This window comes from Mauremys mutica, chromosome 12 (genome assembly GCF_020497125.1).
Source record: "Mauremys mutica isolate MM-2020 ecotype Southern chromosome 12, ASM2049712v1, whole genome shotgun sequence".
NCBI lineage: Eukaryota > Metazoa > Chordata > Testudines > Geoemydidae > Mauremys > Mauremys mutica.
In genome coordinates, this window is record NC_059083.1 from 64951353 (window position 1) to 64972690 (window position 21338).

Below are 21338 nucleotides of genomic sequence, written 5' to 3' on the forward strand. Positions count from 1 at the left end.
TGTGGTTCTCCCGGTAATTACAAACTCAACTATCGATATTTCTAATAATCAAATCCACCACTACTATTGCGTGTCTCTCGCTAATTACTGGGGTCCCTGCCTGCTCCCCAGAGGGGTATCCTCAGTGCAAGAGGATATCATGAGATCATCTGGAAGGCGAGTCCCAACTATGGGATTGTTTCCCTCTGCTGCAGCTGGATGCTTTCCTGCCCCAAGACTTTCAAACTCCTTAACAGTGCAGGGGCTGTCAGACAGGAGGTGGCTTTAGTCTTTACTTAGCACCAGATCTGCCTCTTGTCCATACCGATGAGTGCAGATTTCTCTAGTGAAATGCTGATTTCATAAAAACACTTCCCTGTTTTATAACCTTGCCAGAACTCAGCCTTCCTGCATGTACAGTGTGGCAAGGCACCCCTTCTGCCACGCCGGGCTTAGCGTGCCCTCCTCTGGCAGGGACAGGGCCTGGGGTAAATGAGCCCCCACTCTGGAGCGTGTCCGTCTTTCCTCTTCAGGGTTTGTTTCTCAGAGCCTTCCCAGTAGGCCTCGGGGCAGGCCTGAGGAGTGCTCCTCTGCCAAACAGAGGGGAACAAGTCTATAAAGCACTAAAGCAAAAGGGGAATACCTTTCCCTGGCCCCATCGCTGGTGCAGGCATTGTCCTGTTGCTGGCCCCCGGGTGTCAGTCCTTCCCCTAAACAGGCACTGGGTTTTAGGTGTCTCCCCTATGGGGAGGAGCCCCGTCTCTCACACTGGGGAAGCCTGTCTCCCTGCTGCCTCCAGCTTATAGCAGTTTGACTCTCCACCCCCACCCCAGGAGAGAGATTTTAACAGGTTCAGGCAGCCCTTATTTGGACTCAGGTGTCCCTAATTGACCTGAAGTTACCCCTTCCCAGCTTGTCCGAAAAAGGGCCTTTAGCATTCTAGGACTAACATACCTGTTTCCCCAGACCCTCCTGCAGCCGTCCGGCCTGACTTTGTCACAACAGCAATAGACATTGAAAAGAATGCAGAAGTGGGAATGAAAGTGGAGTGAACCATTAGCTGATGTGGGAATAAACTGAACCAGATTCAGCCCTGGCGTAAGTGGGTGCAAGACCCACTGAAGTCAGTGGAGCCTCACCTATTCCAGCAAGGTGGAACGTGGCCCTCCAATGGCACAAACCTGCAAAGCTCTGAGCACTCCTGTGAGGTGCAGGGGGACCTGTGCTCTAGCTAACTTCAGTGGGAGTAAAGAGAGCTCAGTGCATGGCCAAACTGAGCCTTACAAACACCGATGCTTGGGGTTTCTTCCCCCCCCTCAGCACTTTTTCAAAACTATCTCAGGCAGTGGTGTTTGTGCTACTCTGTTTGTTAATGATGTGGTTAACAGTCAGCTGTCACCGGCTCAGCGTCACAGGAGAAACAACTCATCAAACTCTGCCTTTCTTCACTTGACGTTGGGTGGCATTTTACACAGCAGCACAGAAATCTAGCTCCAAAGTTTGTGAAAATGCCCTGGACACCTGCTCTTCCAGCTGCGTTTCTGCTCTTCCTGCTTTTCCAGGTTACCCCAGCCCAGAAAGGTATGTAGTGAAGATTCAAGCTGTAACTTTGTTTTGGAATATCGTAGCTCCAATGGCTCAGTCTGTTAAACCCAAATTTGGCTTAGGGGCCTTCTAATCTGGGCAAATGACCAGCTGTTCACAATGGCTGGGGAGTAACAATGGGTCCCCTAGGATTTCTTTCAACTGGTATTGAAGATGATTTGGCTACAAGTGTAGATAGAGCTACACCATTTTCATCACTCTTACAGAAAACTTATTATCCATGAAATTCCACCAGGTCTCCACCACGCAGTGTATATATAGGTGCTGAGAAACCCTAGCCTACCTTGTTATTTGTTTGCACACATGCCTGCAATCGTGGTATTTGCACATACATTTTTGCAAGGCCTTTATGTTATGGAAAGCAAGGTCATGACGTTCTTTACCAAACTTATTTGGAGAAGGACTTTATAACATTGTTATTTCCTGCAAATGTATTCTCTGGGTGTTAATAGAAGTTATCAACCGCTGACTCGGGAGAGGTGGGTTGGTTTAAAAGGAAACAAAAGTTTCAGAAGTTTTCTGAAATTTTCTGAGACTGAATTTGGTATATCCTAGCCCATTTCAATTACAGTAGGATTGTTCTGTGTGTCATAGTATTTTTTAGTCAAAAGAAAATACACTTCAGGTGATATATTTCAGCCAGCAACCGCAAGGATAAAACCCCAACAATGTTTAACAAAGATTTCTTGGAACCTTTTTAACTCTTCAGATCATTTGTTACAGTAGGACTCATACAACTACAAATAATTTTTGTACAGATGATTTATTACTTTAAATTCAGTTGCTTTTCTTCCCCTGCAGTACCTCTGTATGTGCATAAAGAGGGAATATGTGATAGTGTGGGGGTGCTGCGAGATAAAGTATTTCTCACTGAGAGTTTGGGATAACTCGGTCACTCGCATACATTGGAGCCAAAGAATGAATTCTGCAAATCAGTCCAATCAAGTGGCTATAGTAAAAGAATTTTGTAGCACACGCATTTTGTCAGTGCCACTTATTTTGCTTGTATCTTTGTAGTTCCTCCTCAACTTTCGCCCTTTGAAATATATTTGTATTATGGAAATAATGAAACCATTGGTATGGGTTGAGGAGTGTCATCCACATTTGCAGAATATAGATTTCCACTGGTGTTGTTCTGATTCGAATTTGGGCCACTTTGCTTAATGATGAAATGCATCCTAGAATACGCAAGGAGCTGACTGAGGAGATATCTGAGCCATTAGCGATTATCTTTGAAAAGTCATGGAAGAGATCCCAGAAAATTAGAAAAGGGCAAATATAGCGCTCATCTATAAAGAGGGCAATAAGGACAACCTGGGGAATTACAGACCAGTCAGCATAACTTCTGTACCCGGAAAGATAATGGAGCAAATAAGTAAGCAATCAATTTGCAAACACCTAGAAGATAATAAGGTGATAAATAACAGTCAGAATGGATTTGTCAAGAACAAATTGTGTCAAACCAGCATGATAGCTTTCTTTGACAGGGTAACAAGCCTTATGGATGAGGCGCGAGGGGAAGTGGTTGATGTGGTATATCTTGACTTTAGTAAGGCTTTTGATACAGTCTCGTATGACCTTCTCATAAACAAACTAGGGAAATACTGAATTTTTCATTTTTTACTGAATGCCATCAGGGTACTTAGTACTGTTCAAATGTAGTGGAGCACACACTCTGTGTTCCCAAGTGTTTGGTTATAATCTACATTACTGATCTGAAGCTTGCAGTACACAGTTCCTGTGGATTACTTTTGTACGTTTTTTTATTATGGCGTGAAAGTCACTGGCAGCACATAAAACCCAAGCATTTAGCTGGAGTACCTGGGGGTGAAATCTATACCCCAACACAGGACCAAGGCCCTGGGCAGCTATCGCAGCGACTCCATTGCAGCTGCTACTTCAGTCATTGCATGGAATAGTGGGTCCTCTGGACTTATGTAAAGTCACATCCGTGGCCCCTCACCTGCCCAGTGGCAGCTCCCAACAAAACAGGAAGGGAAGCAGACCAGTGAGCAACCCCCAAAGATACTGGATGGGAGACAGAAGGCCACTGGGTCTCCCCCTGGAAGACAACCAAGATAAGGATGGAAGCCTGGACCTGCTGATGGAGAGGGGGGAAGTCTTGTGAGGAAAGTGAGCATATTTGTAGGGCAAGGCATGCTCCAATGTCTGGATATGCATTCACACATTTGGATTCTGATTCCGAATGACCAGGTTCACCCCAGAGTTTGGCTTCAGAAACCTGGCAAAGGCAATGGAGATAACCTTCCAAGATGGTCAGCGGAAGGAAAATGGCTATTACTAGAGACTTATTTGTTCACCTCTCACTTTTAGATAGGGAGTAAGGGTGCACCTTACCCGTCTGTCCTCCATGTGCAGCCCTGCCTCAGTTTCCTTTCTGGGGAGAGGGATCTGTTGTAATTGCTCACAAAATGACTCAAGTTCTATCTCAAAGCTTCCCCTCCCAAGCCTTGGTTTATCACTATACAAAATATATCCCAACAGGAGACCCCATCCACCCACACCTCCTCAGGATACCACGGCTCTCCTCTGGGCTTGTAGATAGTCCTTCACCTTTCCTAGACTATAGCTTCCTCCCTGGGAAGCCCCACAGCCCAGTCAATAGGGTGTGCAGATAACCTTCTTCTTCTCGTGTCAGGGTTCATAAGTCCCACCTCTAGGCTGTACGGGTTCCAGACAGCTATTGCCCCTCCTCAGGTTCTTGCTTGGAGAGGCCTAAAAATCACTGCTGTTCCCTTTCAGGTCTCCCAGGGGGCAGACTCGCAAACCCTCTCTGTCCCCGCCAGATCTCTTTTTAAACTGAGAAAGTGGTTTGGCCTTTTATAGCCTGCTTCATCTCCCATCAAGCCTTGCCCTCAGGCCTGCAAATCTAACAGTGCCTGAACTACAAGTCCCAGAATTCCCTTGATATGGCTCTGGAACTGTGAACAGTGGTAGATGGTGCCTGCCCTTGAAGGGCCAGCACACTCTGTTAGAAAGAGTGTGGCAAAGACACCTGGCTCTGGAGCAGAGGTGTGTTTTGTAATTGGAAGAGTTTGCTATGGCGAGGCCATCTTCCGTCTAGCCTCGAACAGTTCCCAGTGAGCCACATGGTAATAACATGTTTTCCTTTCCTCCTCTCTGCACACAGATATTACACAGAAGCCAGCTGTTCTCCTGGTTAATGAAGGAGAGTCGGTCAATATAACCTGTTCCAATCGTACCAAGGGGATGCTAGTAGGGATGTATTTGAAAAGAGAAGTTTTAAATGCCATGGAAGTGCTATACATCACAAATAATTGTAATAGCCTAACCGTCAACGTTCGCTACAAAGACCGCATCACTATCTCCTGTCTCCAGACAGAAGTGAGGATAACGCTGCACCAGTTGCAGAAAAATGACACTGCTCTATATGTCTGTAGAGGGAGCATTCTAGAAAATTACGAGCCCAATTGTGTGTCGAGCCAAGGCACCATATTGGTGGTGAAAGGTATTGTATGGTTTTCTATTTTTTTTTAAGTATAGGGCAAATGGGTATTTATTTTCACTTGAAAGGGCTGAGGAAGGGTAGAACATTAACTGAATGGTTATGTGTTTCAGTATATTAGCAGAGCCAAGGATGGGTTTATGGAGGGAAGGGATCTTCTTACAGTTATGCACTTTTTCCTATATACAAACCTTAATTTTTTGATCTGAAGACAATAAGAAAGAACAAAAGTAAAGTCTCCAGCTGAGAGTTCAGTGTGTGTCTCATCTGTAACAGGCTGCAGCAAGTCTGAAAGTGAAATGGTTGCTCTTTCTGCATTGAACAGATTTCTTTGATATGTAAACAGGCAATACACAGGAAACAAAGGCATCATAGTTTTATAGCTCCAGACCTGGGCCGGCTCCAGACCCCAGCACGCCAAGCGCGTGCTTGGGGCGGCATGCCATGGGGGGCGCTCTGCCAGTTGCCGGGAGGGCGGCAGGCGGCTCTGGCGGACCTCCCGCAGGCGTGCCTGCAGAGGGTCTGCTGGTCCCGCGGCTTCGGTGGAGCATCCGCAGGCATGCCTGCGGGAGGTCCACCGGAGCCGCGGGACCAGCGGATCCTCAGCAGACATGTCTGCGGGAGGTCCACCGGAGCCGCGGGACTGGCGACCGGCAGAGCGCCCCCCATGGCATGCCGCCGTGCTTGGGGCGGCGAAATCGCTAGAGCCGCCCCTACTCCAGACACCACAGTTATTCCCTCCCAAATTTGCTGTTCAGCCATAAAATTTTAAATGTAACCCCCCATTTCTTTCCCAGGTTACTTGGGAGTAGGCAACTCTCACCTGTGGTCTGGGTGCCTATGGTCATTAAGGATAATGGAAATCCTGGGGGTCCCAGCTGAGGTGGAGAATTAGGTGGGAATCTTCTAGTCACCCATCCATAGTAGTCCTCTCACGCCTATGAATATTTATAGTTTGCAGTGCCTCCACCTGGACAGCCACTGTATTCACCAGTGGCTCTCAAACTTTTATACTGGTGACCCCTTTCACATAGCAAGCCTCTGAGTGTGACCCCCCCCTTATAAATTAAAAACACTTTTTAATATATTTAACACCATTATAAATGCTGGAGGCAAAGCAGGGTTTGGGGTGGAGGCTGACAGCTCACAACCCCCCATGTGGTAACCTCGCTACCCCTCTGAGGGGTCCTGATCCCATTTGAGAACCCCTGATATACACCTGTGGGCGTAGCTAGGTCACCTCCAGGAACAAAAATGTAAATAATGGCAATAAACACCCCCAAAAACCCTAACACAATTCTACTTAGAACTTATCCTAACAACACAGAATAGAACATGCAACAGACTGTGATAGGTTAAGTTGTTATATCTATGCCACATCAGCTAATGGCTGCAATTTTCAACAGCAAATTGCAACATAAACCTAACCAACACTCGTGGCATTATACCCAGATCCACCCCATCCCTGAGCGCACACTCTGCCTTAAGCTTATATAGTCCTGGGCCCTCTCTTGCGCAGGTGCAGGTGAGCAGGGGCGGCTCTAGCGATTTCGCCGCCCCAAGCAGGGCGGCACGCCGCGGGGGGCGCTCTGCCGGTCGCCAGTCCTGCGGCTCCGGTGGATCTTCCGCAGAGGTGTCTGCGGAGGGTCCGCTGGTCCCGCGGCTCCGGTGGACCTCCCGCAGGCACGCCTGCGGATGCTCCACCAAAGTCGCGGGACCAGCGGACCCTCCCCAGGCACGCCTGCGGGAGGTCCGCCAGAGCCGCCTGCCGCCCTCCCGGGGACCAGCAGAGCGCCCCCCCATGGCATGCCGCCCCAAGCACGCGCTTGGCGTGCTGGGGTCTGGAGCCGGCCCTGCAGATGAGTGAGCAGGAGTTCAGGCCAGCACTTTGTAAGGACCGCAAAGGCAGTCCAGGTGAACCAAGGAGTGAGGCAATTTTGTATTGTGACCAGCTTAGGTTGCACAGTATTAGCCGGCAGTACTGGTTGTTACATTAGAGAGCAATGGCCCAGGGGTAACTTGCTCTTTCCTCAATTGTCCGTAAGCCAAATTCAGACCTGCTGCCTCACTGAGTTTCCCGCTTCTGCTCCCAATGCCTAGTGGTGGAGACGGAGCCCATGAGCGAGGGCTCAGTCAGCGCTGACAAGTTGTCAGCTGCAGTTTAGTCTTAACCCTGTTTGTGTGTCTTCAACCCTGACAAGAACAACAGAGCTCTGTTACAGTGTCTCCTCGGCCTAGACCCAGCCCTCTGCAGCAGTCTGGTCCCAGAGGTTGTGCACCACTGCGTCATGGACCTTGCAGTCCTTCAAAGACAACACATATTCAGTACACAGAGCTCTGTCTAATCAGGGGAGCTCTGAAAGGATTCAGAGGAGTCTCGGATAGGCGTGCCTACATAAAATATTAAGCCTAAAGCGTTTGTGAGGAATCTGTCCCTTTTGGGAGTTGTATCAAGGACTCTTAGATTCCAGTGCTGCAACTTTGCCTCTTGCACAAAGCTAAAATATCGCCTGTTTGTCAGTAATAATGCTAAAATTAAAAAAAATGGAGATATACCAATCTCATAGAACTGGAAGGGACCCTGAAATGTCATCAAGTCCAGCCCCCTGCCTTTACTAGCAGGACCAAGTACTGATTTGGCTCCTAATCCCTAAGTGGCCCCCTCAGGGGTTATACTCACAACCCTGGGATTAGCAGGCCAATGCTCAAACCATCAAACTATCTCTCCCCACAGTTAATTTCTTGCCACCACTAGAACAAGACAAATACAGCAGCAGATACTCATACTATGGGTAAATATTGGGGTCTCAAGTCCCACATCCTCCCTTGGGACTTATAAGGAACAGAGGAGTTTGAACCATGACCGTCAACTGTAGTTTTCAGGGAAAGTGATGTAACAGTTCTTCCCGGTGGCAGAGTCACCCTTACATTCCTTTATACTATATCCTGGTGCCATCACATTTTCTTAAAAAGCAAGATGGGTAACATCATTCCCACTGGTAACATTCACCCAGTATGCTGCTCCCGATGCCAAGATTGCCCAACTGAGTTCTGGTTACCTCTTTTCAAAGACCTGCATGACATAGACATCTCCCCTAGATCAACTTATTCCCACAGTCCCTCGCTGGTTCCTCTATTGATATACTGCTTCTGTTCTGCCCTTTCAGCTTCCGCTTAAACACATGGAACCACCTGCTCTGTTCCACAAAGGATGATAATTCCCACAAACATTTTTGCAGTACCAGACAGTACAAAGCACTACTCTCTCCCCTGCAGAGTGACATAACATGTTCCTCACATGAAATCATAATTCTGCTTCTCCTCTGATAAATCACCCACAGGAATGGAGCAGGCAGAGTGCCACATGGCTTCCTGGGTGCCCTATGTCCTTTCCTTCATGGTTTTGATCTCGGTTTCTGTGCTGGGATACCTCATTCTGTCTCACATAGATGTAAGTATGTCATTCGGCCACAGCCGCAAAGTTTTCTGCACTTCTGACCCTGCAGCTAGGAGTCATCCCCAAGCACAACCGTGCCTGTTAAAGTGCTGTGCACACAAAACATTGTGGAGCCATAAGACATGAAAATGATAAACGTGTCTGACCATGTGCAGCTTTCTATTGTCCTTTTGTCCTTCCATCCCCACTGTGTGCTGACATCTCCTGGTGTCAGGACTACATGTAGACTGTAAATCGCTGAAGGAGGGGCTGCCACTTCTATCATGTCTGTACAGCCCCAGGCTCATTTTCAGGCTCTATTATAATGTGATAATTTCTTAGAGAGGAGGAGGAAACCATGAGCCATGCCCCCCCCACCCCCGCTTTGCCTATGGACCTTGATGTGGTAACTGCATTGAAGTCCCACCATTCTGCAGTTGAAGAATCCTTCTCTCTGAAGAACGGAATCTCAACAAGCTCCTGTTGGGATGGATGAGAGGGATGTCCCCTTCTTGCGGTGTTCTGGGGGAGATCCGGGTCATGACGAAGCCCAGCATCAGAGGGTAGCACAGGCATGTGTCCCTGCCATATCCTGACAATAAAGCTCCCTGAGATGGCTTGTGCAGAAAAGCCTCTTTGGAAATGGGCTGTGACTGACACACGCACTCGCCTCCCCTGCCCCGCATGTTTATTTAGGAGAGTCATTTCAAACTGTAGAACAGGATTAGATGAAAGCCTTGCTCTGGGCCGCCTCCTAACGAGTTTACCAGGCACTGCAGTACAATGACGCCAGCGAGCCTCTCCTATGGAAGCCGTGTCTCCTCTTGCAATAATTACAAGACAATTGGCCAAAGCAGTTGGAGTCATTGATACTTTCAGCCCTATAGCTGCTGGTAGAAGAGCCTGTACGAATTTTGGGGATTAACCCAGCCCTTTCTGCTTGTTGCTCTTTGGGCTATGAGAAGGACTGCTTTGTTATCTCTGCTTGTAACCAGGGGCAGCTCTAGGTATTTTGCTGCCCCAAGCATGGCAGGCCTGCTGGAGGTCCTCTGGTTCTGCGGCTTCGGCATACCCGCCACCGAATTGCCGCCGAAACCGCAGGACCGGTGGACCTCCTGCAGGCAAGCCACCGAAGGCAGCCTGCCTGCCCCCCTCACAGCAACCGGCAGGGCGCCCCCTGCAGCTTGCCACCCCAGGCACATGCTTGGCGTGCTGGTGCCTGGAGCCACCCCTACTTGTAACTCCCTGCACACTGAGATGAGAACAGTTCCTTGGCAGGGGTTCTGCTCCAGCCCTAGACCTGAATGGCTGCCTGAGTGTTTGGTATTTTTTGTTTTGTTTTTTGCAGATCAAGAAACACTGCCAAGAAGGAAAGAAAAAGCAATCAAATACGGTGTACGAAGACATGTCCTACACCCTTAGGCTCAACACCATGGCCACAGGCAACGCTTATAACAATTGTTAGCAAGCTCTTGCCAGCTGAGGCAGTGTGGACATCAGCAGCTCCTTCTCCATGTGCTCCTTGAGCTAGAAAGGCTGACGTCTGACAATCATTCCCTTTAGTGAAAAGAAAAAAATACGTGCCTCGTGTCCTGTGCAATATTTCTGCTTATTGCACTCAGTTGTGATGACCACTTTGCAGGGGTGGGGGGCAGGGAGGTTACTTACAGAAAATGTAGAGAAATGAATGAATCCCTGAACGTGTGAGTGTGTGTTGGGGAAGACGGCATTAGATGCTGCGGTGTATAGTCGACTTGATGCAACACCTGCTCTTGCTCTGCCCATTAGTGATGTTCACCCCCCTCCAATGAAGCATGTGAGAGAAGTTGTGTTGGGAGCATGGGGAGACACTCAGGCCCAGATCCACAAAGGGACTTAGGTACCTCAACCCACACAGGCACCTCTAAGTCCCCTTTTAGGTGCCACTGAAATCCACAAAACCTCCACTCAGCTTCCACCTAACCCTGTAGGTGCCTAAATGAGCTCAGCCCCTAATTTTGCAGCAAAAGTTCCCTTGGCACTTAAGTTCCTCTGGGCAAGAGTGCACCTGCCTCCCTCTTGGTGTCTGGCCACCTAAGCCCCAGAGCAATCCAAGAACCAAGGGAAGATAGGTGCTCCCCCACCTATCTTGCCTGCGGGGCCTGATCCAATAGGCATGCTCACACCTTACCTGCTGGATTGGGTCTCACTGAAACGCTGGCTGGAGGAAAGTGGTGGTGCTGCTGCTGCTGCTGCCTGCTTTATAATGTTCAGCCCAGTGGTTAGCTCACTTTACTGGTATGTGGGCCATCTTGGTTCAGTCCCACTCTTTGCTCAAAGTGGAGAAAGGATTTGAACAGAGATCTCTCACATGAGTGCTTGGACTACTGAGTTATGGGATATGCTGATGCAGGGCTCCCGCCATCTCTCCTGTGAAACCTGTTCTACTTTGAACAAATAGCCCTTGGGAGAGAAAATGGCTCTGTAGATGGATATTTAGAGCACTCAGTTCCCCTGCTCCAGTGATTCTAACTAGTTACCCACCATGTAAGAGCTTCAACAGGAGAGAGTCCTACAGCAGACTTCTCCTATGGCTTAGTGGTTAGCGCACTTTTCTACATGCTGGGTGACCACTGTTCAAATCCTTTCTCTCCTCAGGCAGAGTGTGGGGGAATTGAACCTGGCTTCTCCCATGCCACAGCTAAGTACTCTGACGTTATGAGGTAGGTACTGCCCATGACTATTTTGCACGTGCTGAGACAGGTGCCCAACTCATTCTCCCAAGAAACAACGTAGGGACCTAAGCTGCCTGACTCCAGGCGGCTGGTTCCCATTCATGGATCACTAGCAGAGATAGCAGCCTGGCTCCCTACCTAGCATACTAGCTTTTGGGGAGCTCATTCTAAGGTGCCTTTCTCTCCCTATGTATTGTAGAGGGAGCTTAGACGCAGGGGCGGCTCCAGACCCCAGCACGCCAAGCGCATGCTTGGGGCGGCATGCCGCAGGGGGCGCTCTGCCGGTCACCGGGAGGGCGGCAGGCAGCTCCGGTGGACCTCCCGTAGGCGTGCCTGCAGAGGGTCCGCTGGTCCCGCGGTTTCGGTTCGGTGGAGCATCCGCAGGGTCACCTGTGGGAGGTCCACCGGAGCCGCGGGACCAGCGGACCCTCTGCAGGCATGTCTGCGGGAGGTCCACTGGAGCCGCGGGACCGGCGACCGGCAGAGTGCCCCCCGCGGCGTGCCGCCATGCTTGGGGCGGCAAAATCGCTAGAGCCGCCCCTGCTTAGACGCCTAACCCAGGCTGTGTGGATTGCAGAGTTGTTCTGTGATTTTCTTGATACCTAAAGGTGGGGTATTGCTATACTCCGTATCATAATACCCGAGCCTCTGAGATAGGCCTCAGACACCATGGTGATAGGCATCTATATAAAAACATAGATGGATAAATAAATAGATGGATTCCAGCATTTGCAACAAAGCACATGCAGCTGGGTAAGTGGGTTTTGTGTAATCTAAGTATTAAAGCAGAGACAGTTCCTCAGAACAGCCTTCAAAACCCATTTGTGAAATGGCAAAATACAAGTGTAAAGAGCTTGTCTAACCCCCCATAGTCACTGACTACCCCACAGGAATGAAGTTGGACCTACAGTGTATATGACTCTTCTTGCTTTAGGGTAATAGCCAGATGGCTGGGATTCTTGCATTAAATTCAGGAAATGATGAGGTTTTCAGGCCCATGACATCATGTGTTTGTGAGGAGACAGAAGCTTCTGCCCCTCTTTCAGGTTCTTTGTTTAATGTAGGTTATTACACAACACAGCTCAGTAAACCCCCCTCAGTGATGCTGCACTGTACAATGACTTTCAAAATACCCTCTAGCCTGGGCCATAATCAGCAGCTAGATATCTGACCAGGGAGTGGATGACCCTGGGCCAAATTAACTCTGAAATATTTACCTTTCTCTTGGCAACATGAGTTTAAAAACTCAGTGTGGTGAATAAAAAGCTACATTAGCCCTGTAATGGCTTATATAGACCTGTCCATTTGTTAGCCGGGAAGGATTTAATCCTTTTTCTCTCTGGCTAAAGGGCAGATCACAGCTGTCTGCCTTACATGCAAAGAGAGATCCAGAGATGGCCCAGCTGTGGGGAATTAATTAATTACCACCAGCCCCAGCACAGTATAAAACAGGGGAAGAGGGCCTGATACTTGTTATTGATTTCAGAGTGTTTAGGAAGGGAGTTAGTGAAGGAAAGTGTTCTTTAACATTCAAGTTTTGCTTTGTATGTAGTTTGCAAAGGGGACAAGATATTCTTTATCTTGGGGGTATATTTCTACTGTGCATTATAAAGTTGTTCAGAGTGCACCAGTCTTCTTTATCAGTTGGCACTGTGGGTGCTCAGCACTTCTGAGAACTGGACCTGAGGTGTCCCAACTTGAGCACCCACAATCAGGGGCTGCTTCTGCGAATCTTGGCTTGAGTATTTCTATTTTGTAACCACAGAGCAATGCCAGAGCAATCAGAGTGAGTGAGTGTGTAAATCTATTTCTATTTAAGACAGGTGACAGATAAGCAAGGGCTTGTTGACAGGAAATATTGTGGTGGGTAATGTAGAAAGTGCCAGGCAGAGAGACTGAGAGACATTAGGGAGGAGAGAGGGTACCAAGAAAGGGCTTTTGGCTATGTAACAAGCTGTAACTACAGCAGAGTGACTGATGGAATTAGTGTCGCATCGAAGACATTCTCAACTGTTTTCACTTTTTTATGAGTAGCTTATTGAATATCCAGTATATTATTGCATGGCTGTAGTCAACATGCTGCACTCACATAGCTGCAATATTTATTTGTATGTGGGTTATGTATCTGTCAGCTCAGAGCCTGTAATCCTTGCCCAGGCAGAGCTCCTGTTGCATTCACTGGAAGTTTTCCCTGAGTAAGAACTACAGAACTGGGTGTATAATATTTTACTGTGTAATTGTTGGAAAAATACCAAATCCACAGGTCAAACTTTAAATGTGTATGAAATGCTACATGCACATTTATGAAGAGGGCTTTACACATTTTTTTTGTATCCACATTTTTTCATTTTTAATGTTTTTTTCATGTCCTTTACAAATCAATATTATAGATACTGAAGAGACATTGTTTTGAAATGTTTGATTTTACTTTGAGACTATTTTGAAGGTTTCCTGCAAAGGACAATAAAATCTGTAGCAGACACTGCCTCTAACACTCAATTCCCACTCTTCAGGTAGCATTGGAAAATATTGTCCAGTACATGTTGTTTTTCAATTTACAGTAAATTGGTGAAGGAAATTTAGGGGGAGGAACTGCTCATCTTCTGAGTAAAGCTTTTACCTGCTTAAGCAAAAATTATCAAGTTGATGGAGATGGGAAGAAATATAATAGTCAACTACAATTTTGCATGACCTTTGAATAACCAGACTTTTTTTGTTTAGCGGTGGTTGCTTAGAACACTGTTCATTGTATTTTGCTGGATTCTGACTACCATAGATATAGTAACTCCTCACTGAAATTTGTCCCAGTGAACATTGTTATGTTGCTGATCAATTAGAGAACATGCTTGTTTAAAGTTGTGCAATGCTCCCTTATAACATTGTTTGGCAGTAGCCTGCTTTGTCTGCTGCTTGCAGAAAGAGCAGCCCATTGGAGCTAGCTGGGGGGGCTTGGAACCAGCGTGGACCAGAAACCCCACTATTACCTCCCTGCTCCTGTAAGTTCCCTGTGCCACAACCCCCAGCAGGCTATCAACTGCCAGGTAGTTCAGCTGCCCTTTCCTCCACTGCTGTGTGCTGCTCCTGGGAGCATCCTGCTTGCTGTGGGGGTGTGGAGAAGAGGGGTGCTAATGTCTGGGTATCCCCCCTCCCCCCATCTCCATAGAACAGAATGGGGGCTCAGGAGGATGGAGGGAGTTTGCTGGCAGCAGCTGCTGTCTCAAACTTGCTGATCTACTTAAAAAGGCAATGTACTTACAGTGGCGTCAGCATACTTAAAGGGGCAATGCACATCTCACTCACACATAGGATGTGTACGTCTGTCTTTCTCTGCCATGCTGTCTCCCCTCCCTCCATTCATGCTGCCTTTTAGAATGTGAGGCTACATTAACAACCATGTTTTAACCCTTGAGGGCTCAGCTGAGTGCTAGTTCATCATTTAGCAGTAAGGCATTCCCTGGGAAATATCCCACCCTCTGCCACCACCACCTCAACCAGGCTTCACAATCATAATTGCTGTGTATAGTATTAAACTGTTTAAAATTTAGAGTGTGTGTGTGTGTGTGTATAGAGAGAGAGAGACTTTTTTGTCTGGCAAAAAAAATTTCCCTGGAACCTAATCCCTGCCCCATTTACATTAATTCTTATAGGGAAATTGGTTTCACTTAACATCATTCGCTTAAAGTAGCATTTTTCAGGAATATAACTACAACATTAAGGGAGGCATTACAGTACTCTGTAATCAGTACTGGCTTTTGCTGCACTTCTGCTGGGTCAGAATATTACTGGGGGGTTGGTTCTCATATATCCACATTGCTGTGCACAGCTTGACAATATTGGGCTTGTTCTTGTTGCTTGTATTGTAAATTGCCAATAAAATAGTCATAAAAGCAAAGCTGTAAGGCATGCTCTATGCTATCCCACATACTGCTGAGGACGCCAGTTCATGTAATGAAAGTTCAGAAAGCTTGATCCATTTGTTAGTAGCCTTAGCTTAAATATGCGATACAAGATGTTTTATAGAACCTGAGCCCAAGAGGTGATCATGAATACATTTTTGGTGTTGATACCAATTGAACATTTCTAGTGCAAATAATTTACAGTCATGACTGTCACTGAGCTAGCAGCAGGGCTATGGACAGAGGTCACTCTAGCACTATTACCAATGTCCAAATATTAGAAAGATATGTGGTTTTATTATAGATTCATTGGTCCCTGACTGTCCCTAAATCACTTGAAAAGCTGAGCCAGTACCAATCTAGCTGATCAGCAATGGGGAATGGCAGTGTCACCTCCCTCTGTCCAGCATGATACAAAAATGTATCATGTTCTGCATGATACCGTTTTTTCAGAGAATTATAGTCCCTAGCTTTGTAAATGACTGCTACAACTTTGTCTCCTAGGTAGTACTAAGCATGGTTATGGTTATGGGGTGCTCTGTTAACATATAGAGCCAAACTCTGTTACATCTGTGTGAATCCAGATGTACTCGAGATGGCAGGGGCAGTTTGGTGTACAGCACACTTTACAGCTGCCATCAAAAGGAGCAGCATGGTTTCCTCTAGCACCTACTGCATAGTACATGGGGGGCTGGAGCCCTAGCTGTACCTGTAAACAAATAGACAGTGTCACCTTGCAGGGTCAGAGTGTGTTAGCCAAGCACACCTCCCCCAGCACTGTCTAGTGCATGAAGCTGGAATCCTGTTTTGCAGCCCTATAGATACACTGGAGGGGCAGAAGGAGACGCTCCCTGCATGTTGTTCTTTACCCAATGATTACGCCTGAAAGAGGACATGATTTCACCCTATGCGATAATTTCGTCATCCATCACTGAAATGCAGCCCCCTCTGGGGTGGAACATGGTAACTTTATAGCAGTGTAAAGCAGCAGCACTATATGGCAGTTTAGGACAGAATGTAAAAAGAAAGTCAGCAAGGTGAGGAACCCATTGTCTGTTACCAAAGAGGTAAAGTTGGACATATAGCTACTTGGATTTGCTCTGAGATTGATTTTGCAGCTTGTAGAAACACAGACCGAGCCTTACGAACATTCATGTGCACTGTCCTTAGACAATGCACTAGCTGGGGCTTTGTGCAGAAAGCATCTTACAAGAACCATCCCTCTAATATCTGACAGGTCTCAGACTGGCCCTTAGGCTCTGCACAGGAGGACCTGACTCTCAGCAGCTCTTCCGATTTATAGAAGTGAGAAGTAAAACCAAGACCCCAAGGGGAACCATGACTTCAGTGAGCCTGATCTTCAAAACATGCCTGGGTGAGGTAAAGGAGGAAGCTAATGAACTACACACCAAGGCTGAAGAAACACTTGTACTTTACTGCTGGGAGAGGAGAATATGCCGTAACCAGTGGGAACCAGCTGTTTTTTTACACCAGTCTCAAAGCCTCCCCTCCCCCTGGCCTGTCTGATGTGATTCTCAGAAGTGACACTTCTGTTAGTGTGTACAATGTTCTGATGACCTCAGCCTGCCCCGATAGATAGGGGGCACCTGGTGTCTGAGGAGGATCCATGAAGTGTCCCGGGGGACTTGGCTTCATGACCTCTCAAGTGGAAACTGCATTTTCATAAAGGCAACATGTTCTGTGGACGTTGGTGGGGCTCTTGAGCCAGGGACCCCCTACATAAACGTGACGTGGGAACGAGTTCATCTGACCCTGAGGCCAGACAGGCCTTCGTCTGAGTTGAACGGCGATGTGCCGCCAATCACATGGCGAGGAGAATTCCACAAAAACGTTCCCCTTCCTGCCTCAGCACAGGGCAAACCCAGTGTCTCAGGAGTGCTTGGGGAGGAGTGCAGGGCTGGGGAATCTATTGTTAGGTGTTCCCATTGGAACAAGGCTGCTCTCTCACCACCAGAACCAAAGAGGGAGGCAGCAACACAGAGCAAACAGACTTGTTGTATGGGCCATACGCTGGCAGCGTTTATAGTTTGTTCCTGAGAAACATGACGGTGTAGCACAATGGGGTGTTGGCCCATGCTTCCTCACCACACAACAGGCAGGGCAATTGCTTAGGACTTGAGAGACCTTGGTCCAAGTCCCTGTGCTTGGCCACAGGCTTTCTTACTGTCCCACAGCAAATGGCTCTTACAAAACTACTCAAGACAGTTACGTCCCACGCAGACTGCGAAGAGCTACAAAAGGATCTCTCAAAACTGCGTGACTGGGCAACAAAATGGCAGATGAAATTCATTGTTGATGAATGTAAAGTAATGCACCTTGGGAAAACATAATCCCAACTATACATATGAAATGATGGGATCTAAATTAGCTGTTACCACTCAAGAAAGAGATCTTGGGGTCATTGTGGATAGTTCTCTGAAAACATCCACTCAATGTGCAACGGCAGTCAAAAAGGCACACAGAATGGTGGGAATCATTAAGAAAGGGATAGATAATAAGACAGAAAATATCATATTGTCTCTATAGAAATCCATGATACACCCACATCTTGAATACTTTGTGCAGATGTGGTCACCCATTCTCAAAAAAGATATATTGGAATTGGAAAAGGTTCAGAAAAGGGCAACAAAAACTATTAGGGGTATGAAATGGCTTCCATATGAGGAGAGATTAATAAAACTGACTTTTCAGCTTGGAAAAAAGATGACTAAGGGGAGATATGACAGAGATCTGTAAAATCATGACGGATGTGGAGAAAGTAAATAGGGAAGTGTTATTTACTCCTTCTCGTAACACAAGAACTAGAGGTCACCTAATGAAATTAATAGGCAGCAGGTTTAAAACAAACAAAAGGAAGTATTTCTTCACACAATGCACAGTTAACAGGGTTATTCCATACCCATAATCATTTTTGTTGTCCTTTTTCTGTACCTTTTCACATTCCAAAATATCTTTTTTGGGATGGGGCGACCACATCTGCACGCAGTATTCCCATACCCAGACTCCTCTGCCAAGCCTCACCCGGTATGTTCAGACCCCCTAGGCCTCCATACCCAAACCCCACCACATTGAATCTCAACCCCTATATCTGGAGCCCCCCTGTATCCAGAGCCCCTGCTTCTGGATGCCAACCCCTTCATCTAGACCACCCCTCACTGAGCTCCCTGCACTCAAATCCCCATCCTGATGCTCCACCCCCTGCACCACCCTGAGCCTCCACATCGAGACCCCCACGCCACTGACCGCCAACTAGCTGCACTCAGACTCCCACCTCACCAAGCCTCAGATCCCCCCCCCGTGCTGAGACCCCCACACCCAGACCCCTCTGCTGAGCCCCAACAACCTTCCCCTGGAAGCCCCTGCAGAGTCCCATTGCCCTTCACCTTGGAACCCCCACAACTAGCCTCTGTGCATCCAGATCCCCCCACACCTAGACTCCCCACTGAGCTGCCTTCACCCAGATTGTCCAACACAGAATCCTCTCACCCCACACCCGGATCCCCCCAAACTGAGCCCCTCCACACTTGGATCCTGACTGGTTGAGCCTGCCTACCCCACAGCTGGTGTGCCTGGTGCAGAGGGACTGGGCCCCAGAGTGTTTCTGGGGCAGGCCCAGGCCTTGTGCTGTGTCAGAGTCGGGTGCAGCCTCACTGCTGAGTCCGTGTCCTGGGAGTGGGGAGGGCTGCAGGGTGATCTTCCACCTTCGTGCAGCCAGTGGCCTGTGCTCCCCACTGCTATGCTGGAGCCTCTGCATTTATTTATTGACCAATAAAACTTGCAGAATTATAAAATATTTGTGTGCAGAATTTTTAGGTGCAGAATTTTTAACTTTTTGGCACAGAATGCCTCAGTAGTAGTATTGTGTAAGAGCAACTTTAAAATGTAGATTTTTTTTTGTTACATAACTGCACCCAAAAACAAAACACTGTGAAACTTTAGAGCCTACAAGTTCACTTAGTCCTACTTCTTGCTCAGCCAATCGCTAAGGCCTGGTCTACACTAGGGTGGGGGGGGGTCGAACTAAGGTACGCGACTTCAGCTACGCGAATAGCGTAGCTGAAGTCGAACTACCTTAGTTCGAACTTCTTACCTGTCCAGACGCCGCGGGATCGAAGTCCGCGGCTCCCCCGTCGACTCCGCCACCGCCGTTTGCGGTGGTGGAGTTCCAGAGTCGACGGGAGCGCGTTCGGAGTTCGAACTATCGCGTCTAGATTAGATGCGATAGTTCGAACTCCGAGAAGTCGAACGCTACGCATCGGCCCGGCAGGTAAGTATAGACCTACCCTAAGACAAACAAGTTTGTTTACATTTACGGGAGATATTGCTGCCCGCTTCTTATTTACGTCACCTGAAAGTGAGAACTGGATCCCCCTTGTTCACATGCTTGTTGACCCTTCAAAGAATTCCAGTAGATTGGGGAGGCATGATTTCCCTTTACAAAAAACATGTTGACTCTTCCTCAACAAATTATGTTCATCTATTTTTTTGGGGTTTTTTTTTTTAAAATTTTAATAGCCTCTGTAATCTCCCTGAGCATTTCACAGTCACTATCACCATCCTGGTCAGGTGGTCATTACTAAATCCTTACTGCTATATTCTTTTTATCAAAGCATGGAATTACTATCCATAGATATTCTAAGGTACAGTTTGGGTCATTTAAAATTTTTACTTCATTTGATTCTACGCTTTCTTTCAAATATAGTGCCACTCCCCTACCAACATGACCTGTTCTGTCCTTCTGATATATTTTGTACCCTGGTATTACTGTATCCAATCAATTATCCTCATTCCACCAAGTTTCTGTGATGTCTATTATATCAAAATCTTCATTTAATACGAGGCACTCTAGTTCATCCATCTTATTATTTAGACTTCCAGTGTTTGTGTATAAGCACTTAAAAATTGTCACTTTTCAGCTGTCTGCTTTTACATGATGTAATTGAATGGGACTCTTTTTCATTTGTCTGTTTCTCATCAGATCCTACCCATATTTTATCATTTTCCATCCTCTCCTCCTTACTAGGACATAGAGAATCTCCATTAATAGATCCTCCCCTAAGCGATATCTTTGTCCGATCATGTGCTCTTCTGCACCTGTCAGCTTTCCAGCAATCTGGTTCCATTTTGGTTTAGGTCCTGCCTCAGCACAACACTTCCAGCCCAACCTTGCTATGATTCTCGAGCTTCCAGCAAAGGGCACCCAGTAAAAGTTTGTTTTCCAGGTGGTATTTTCTTGTTCTTTGAACCTGGCTTTCAGAGGCACTTCTGTTCCAATGGAAATGCCAATGAATCCATTTCTCAGACCCTATGGAGCATGGGGTCCATCTCAGATTAAATGTTTGTGGGGAGGGGGCCCTTATTAAAATACACTGGCCAGGTCCAATATTTTCATTCTCCTAATCACTTTCTTTGTTATTCTCCTGCTCCTTCTTTTCATTGAATGTTGGCCGAGGATCAGAGATCAGGAGCCAGAGGGTTGAATTCAAGAATGTGACGTGACGCAGAAGGCAGGAGTCTGCGGCCCTTTCTCATGCTAGGGAGCCCCTGGTCTGGGACTACTCTCCAACTCGAAGGAGTGGAAGTGTCGCGCACATGCCCTCCGAGAGAGCAGTGCCCACAGATGAGCTTGAACACCCTTCGGCTTTGCTTCTCTTAGCTGTCTTCCTCCATCCATTTTGCCTTGCAGCTCTCTGACAACCACCCGAGTCAAACCCCAGAGACCAATTTACTGCTTAGGGTCCCAGATTGCAATATGTGGTTTTTCAACAGTGAGAAGTGAGATGTGAGGCACCAGCCAGGTCAGCTGCATTGCCGGCGAGTGACATTTAAAGGTGTAGGTGGTTGGTTTCTTATGTGGCTTCTCACCGTACCAAGCGATATGGATATACGCTTGAAGGTCCTCGGTTCTCAGAAAGGGACCGGCCTAACTAATAATCTCTGTAACATCTCTGAAGGATTCGCTGCTCTTCTGATTGCTCTCGGTTATTTATAAGCTCAGCACAGTGGCTCCCCTTGTGTGTCTGGAATGGGGAAGGTCAGGGACTAAATTAAAATACCTCATGGACCAGAACTACTACGTTCCGGAAAGTTCAGTTAACAGGGGCTCTGCATGTGTATTGGGAGAGGTGAGTCTGCACCTCCTAATTCCTATCCGGGTTTGAGCTGGAAGCAATGAAAGGTCAGACAAAAGGCTGTCCACA

At 47.4% G+C, this 21338-nt stretch overlaps 1 protein-coding gene across 1 annotated transcript; it reads left to right on the top strand.

Annotated features, from left to right (window-relative positions):
• Nucleotides 1–1446: 1446 nt before the first annotated feature.
• Nucleotides 1447–11456, top strand: LOC123346339 (T-cell antigen CD7-like). Its single transcript, XM_044983670.1, has 4 exons — nt 1447–1560; nt 4736–5074; nt 8413–8522; nt 9856–11456. The coding sequence occupies exons 1-4, from the start codon at nt 1488–1490 to the stop codon at nt 9970–9972; spliced, it is 639 nt and encodes a 212-aa protein (XP_044839605.1). The 5' UTR covers nt 1447–1487; the 3' UTR covers nt 9973–11456.
• Nucleotides 11457–21338: the final 9882 nt, after the last annotated feature.